Genomic DNA, 4,969 nt, shown 5'->3' with positions numbered 1-4,969 from the left:
TCCAAGTGTGTGCTCAAGTTCACTCTCTCTTGCTCTCGGTTTCATTTTTGTTCTTAAGCAAATTTATAGTTGTTTGTATATTGTTGCTGCTAACTTTGTTCTAACAAATGGTATCAAGAGCCTAAGTCTTTGAGGGCCTTCTCTTGTTGTTTGTTGTTTGAGATTTTAAGCTTAAGAAAGTAGGAAACCGAAGCTGTTGAACTTGTTGCTGTAGGATGAGCTTCACACCTCCTCCACCACCTGTTTTCACTGGTGAGAACTACCACATTTGGGTGGTAAAAATGAAGACTTATCTTCAGGCACATGATCTGTGGAGTGTAGTGGAGAATGATGCCGAGCCACCTCCCTTGAGAGCCAATCCCACCATTGCTCAGATGAGGCAGCATGCTGAGGAGACTGCCAAGAAGCCAAAAGCTATGGCTGTTTGCAAAATGGAGTGTCGGCGTGATCTTCACTCGCATTATGGCATGTGACTCACCTAAGCAAGCTTGGGACAGGTTGAAGGAAGAGTTCATGGGGTCTGAGAAGACCAGGCAGCAACAGTTGATCAATTTGAGGAGAGACTTCGAGAACCTCAAGATGAAGGAGGCTGAGTCTATCAAGCAATATTCTGATTGAATTATGACCACTTGCCAACAATGATGTCAGTTGCTTGGTGATGATTTTGCTGAAAGCGGGTTGTTGAGAAAGTGATCACTACCCTTCCAGAAAGGTTTGAGTCCAAAATCTCCTCATTAGAGGACTCGAGAGACCTTACCACTATTTCTTTGTCTGAGCTTGTGAATTCACTCTATGCCTTGGAGCAAAGGAGGGCCAATAGGTAAGAAGAGCACTCTGAGGGGCCTTCAAGCAAAGGCCGAGAGAGCTCAATTCAAGTCGAAGGCAAAAAGCCTTGGCTTGAGAAAAGGAGAAGTCGAGAAGAGATTCAAGCGGAGAAGTTACCCACCATGCACTCACTGCAAGAGGACCACACATTCGAGAAGTTACATTGGAGAAGACCGGATGTTCAATGTTGGAAATGCAAACAATTTGGTCATGTTGAGAAGCTTTGCAGGAATAAAGGCAAAGTACCAACACAACAAGATCGAGCACGAGTTGTTGAAGATGTTCCACTCGGGAGGAGCATGTCTTGATGCATCTTGCCTTACAACCACGAAGCGAGCCAAGTGTAGTTGGCTAGTGGATAGTGGTCTTTCGCATCATATGGCGGTGATGTGAGTCTGTTTAAAGAACTTGATAGGAGTTTCAGCTCGAGGATCAGGATTGGGAATGGAAACCTGATTGAAGCTAGAGGCAAGGGAGATGTGTTAATCAGCTCTAGTTCGGGTAAAAAGCTAATTTCAGATGTTTTGTATGTGCCCGATATTGATCGAACTTGTTAAGTGTTGGTCGGTTGGTTGAGAAGGGCTACTCATTGATTTTTAAGAATGGTTCTTGTGTCATCAAGGATTTTCTTGGGCAAGAAACTGCCACAGTTCCTATGGCTGACAAATGTTTCATGTTGGATGTTAGCCAACTTGAGAAGAAGGCTTATTCGAGCCAGAGTGAGAGTCTTGGTCTATGGCACAAGAGGCTAGGCCATGTTAACTTCAAGTCACTCGATCTGTTGCATAGACTTGGTTTGGCAAAGGATATGACCAAGGTTGAGCCATTAGAAGGTGTTTGTGATGTATGTCGACGGCAAGCAAGCAAGAAAGCCATTTCCTGTCGATCAAGCCTGGAGAGCTCGAGAGAAGCTTGAGCTAGTGCATTCTGACATTTGTGGCCCGATGAAGACTCCTTCATTGAATGGGAGTAAGTACTTTGTCCTTTTCATTGATGATCTGACTAGATTTTGCTGGATTTTCTTCCTGAAACAGAAGTCTGATGTGTTTGAAGCATTTGCGAAGTTCAAAGCTTTGGCTGAAAACCAAGTTGGATGTAGGATCAAAACATTAAGGACAGACAATGGGGCTGAGTATTTGTCTGAGAGATTCAAGAGGCTATGTGAGCAGGCTGGGATCCAACATCAGCTGACCACAGTCTACACTCCTCAACAAAATGGAGTGTGTGAGAGGAAGAATAGAACTGTGATGGATATGGCTAGGTGCTTGCTGTTTCAAAGCAAGCTTCCCAACTCTTTTTGGGCTGAGGCTGTCAATAGCTCAGTGTACTTGCTCAACAAGCTTCCAACACATGCTGTCAAAGTCAAGACACCCTTCGAAGCATGGCATGGACTTAAGCCAACAGTGTCTCATTTGAAGATCTTTGGATGTGTGTGCTATGTCCTTGTACCTGCTGAAAGAAGGACCAAGCTCGAGAAGAGGTCTGTTCCTTGCATATTTGTAGGCTATAGCAGTAACAAGAAAGGTTATAGAGTCTATGATCCTTCAACAAGGAAGATATTGGTGAGTAGAGACATCGATTTGATGAAGAGAGGACTTGGGCTGGGATGGTTCGAATGCATGTCGACTTGAAGAAGATTCAATTGAAGGCAACTTGGAACTAGTGAAAGTGATCCTATCGATGGCAATGTTGATGATCTTCCGTGAGAGGTACTAGATCCATTCTTGATGTCTATCGGAGATGCAATGTGGCCATTGTGGAGCCTTCTAGCTACGAGGAAGCGACTAGGGACATGAATTGGAAGAGAGCTATGGAGGCGAATGGACATGATTCAAAAGAATCGGACTTGGGATTTGGTTAAGAGGCGAGAAAAGAAGAAGGTTATTGGTGTTCGATGGGTCTTTAGAGCAAAGTTCAATGTTGATGGGTCATTGAACAAGCACAAGGCAAGGTTGGTGGTCAAAGGGTATAGTCAGCAGTATGGAATCGATTTTGAAGAAACCTTTGCCCCAGTAGCAAGACTTGACACCATCAAGCTTCTGCTTTCTTTAGCTGCACAGAAGCAATGGAGGATCCATCAATTGGATGTTAAGTCAGCTTTCTTGAATGGTTATCTCAAGGAAGAGATTTATGTTGAGCAACCTGATGGCTTTCAAGTTCAAGGACATGAAGATAAGGTGTATAGGCTTAAGAAAGCCTTGTATGGGCTGAAGCAGGCACCCAGAGCCTGGTATGACAGGATCGATACTTACCTGTTGAGGCTCGGGTTCGAGAAAAGCTTGAGTGAGCCTACCCTCTTTGTGAAGAAGTTAAATGAGGAGACATTGCTAATTGTCTCGATTTATGTTGATGACTTGCTAGTGACTGGAAGCAAGGATGTCATTATTGATGAGTTTAAAGCACGATGCAAGAAGCATTCGACATGACCGACTTGGGAACTATGACTTACTTCCTTGGGATGGAAGTAAACCAATCCGATCGAGGATTTTCATCGATCGACAAGCATTTGCCTTGAAGATTCTAGATAAATTTGGCATGCAAAATTGTAAGCTGTGAGCACTCCTATGGCTCAAAGTGAGAAGTCATCAAGCATTAGTGATTATGAAAAGGTTGATGAAAGGGAGTATAGGAGCGTAATTGGCTGTTTACTCTATTTGACAGCAACTAGACCGGACTTGATGCATGCGATCGGTTTATTGGCTAGATTCATGCATTGCTCGAATATGGTGCATTTCAAAGTCGCTAAAAGAGTGTTGAGATACATCAAGGGAACCTTGAGGCTTGGTGTATTGTTTAAGAAAGAAAAAGCAGTTGAAGTTAGTTGGTTATTCGGATAGTGATTGGGCTGGTGCATCGATGACATGAGGAGCACGTCGGGTACTTTTATACCCTTGGCTCAAGTGTGTTCTGTTGAGTTCGAAGAAGCAACAGATCGTTGCTCAATCAACTATGACGAGTATATAGCAGCGGCAGAAGATAAATCAAGCCATTTGGCTTAGGAAGTTGCTATGTGATCTAAATGAAGAGCAACTTGATGCTACCGAGATCTTGGTTGACAACCAATCGGCGGTTGCAATAGCCAAGAATCCGTATTTCATGGAAAGACCAAGCATTTCAAAATCAAGTTCCATTTTATTCGAGAAGTTGAGCAATCCAGAGAAGTTAGCTTAGTGCATTCTTTGTTCAAAGGATCGGTTATGACATTTTGACAAAGCCACTTGGTACTTGTCGATTTGAAGCTTTAAGAAAATCTATTGGTGTTTGTTGCATACGGTCCAAGGAGGAGTGTTGAGATTTGGCTGCATTGCAACAAAGAACCAGCAAGAAGATTGAAATCAAGTCGCACTTGAAGCGTAATTGGTGGCGGCACTAATTCAGTTCATTTTGACTATTTTGTTTCAATGTAACTTAGTTTAGTTACTTTGCAACTTGTTGCCAAAGTTAGTAGGATTTGTTTTTGATTTGAAGTTGATGTAGTAGCTGATATGTCACTTACTTGTGTCTGTAATTCAATCTTGTATTAGTAGATTAGTGGGAGTAGTTAGCTCATTAGGTAATAGTCATTTTGACTTATAAACTTTGTATTTTGTTCTCAAAAGTATGAAGAATGCTGCTGATTTTATCATCCAAGTGTGTGCTCAAGTTCACTCTCTCTTGCTCTCGGTTTCATTTTTGTTCTTAAGCAAATTTATAGTTGTTTGTATATTGTTGCTGCTAACTTTGTTCTAACACCTACAAAAAAATGTTTCTTATTTCATAGGTAAATTATATATAGCTTGGTGGATGTTATATATAGTTATTTTAGATGCAAAATTAGGAATAAAAAAGGGCTGGGCACTTAATTTTTTATATAAATTTTTAATAAGTATTGAGTATAATGGTAAAATATAAAGAAAATTTAAATTAAAATCCTAGAAATAACATTATTGAAAGGGAGGAATAACTATAAACCTGAAAAAAATTAATTTTGATGAAGTTGATAAAAAGAATTAAATGTTTACCCATTTACAAGGATTCACTGCATCCTCTTAATGTTAGCCCTTTTTGTCCATTATATATCAGTTAAGGGCATCCATTTGATCATGAAAGAGCACCTTATGAATATTGCTTTTGACAAGAAAGGAATACGAAAGCAGCAACTGGG

The 4,969-nt window shown here is 41.2% G+C and overlaps 1 protein-coding gene across 1 annotated transcript; it reads left to right on the top strand.

Moving 5' to 3' along the window:
• The first annotated feature begins 3,389 nt into the window (after nt 1-3,389).
• Nucleotides 3,390-3,996, top strand: LOC128293773 (uncharacterized mitochondrial protein AtMg00810-like). Its single transcript, XM_053029283.1, has 2 exons — nt 3,390-3,641; nt 3,793-3,996. The coding sequence occupies exons 1-2, from the start codon at nt 3,390-3,392 to the stop codon at nt 3,994-3,996; spliced, it is 456 nt and encodes a 151-aa protein (XP_052885243.1).
• The last annotated feature ends 973 nt before the right edge of the window (nt 3,997-4,969 follow it).

The sequence above is a fragment of the Gossypium arboreum genome, chromosome 6 (assembly GCF_025698485.1).
Source record: "Gossypium arboreum isolate Shixiya-1 chromosome 6, ASM2569848v2, whole genome shotgun sequence".
Taxonomy (NCBI): Eukaryota; Viridiplantae; Streptophyta; class Magnoliopsida; order Malvales; family Malvaceae; genus Gossypium; species Gossypium arboreum.
The sequence above is the reverse complement of the archived record's forward strand: the minus strand, read 5'-3'. Positions and strand labels throughout refer to the sequence as shown.

Coding starts and splice junctions, on each gene's coding strand:
- LOC128293773 (XM_053029283.1), top strand. CDS start 3,390: ATGGCTCAAAGTGAGAAGTCATCAAGCATTAGTGATTATGAAAAGGTT. Junction 3,642..3,792: donor AGAAAGAAAAAGCAGTTGAA/GTTAGTTGGTTA, acceptor AGTATATAGCAG/CGGCAGAAGATAAATCAAGC.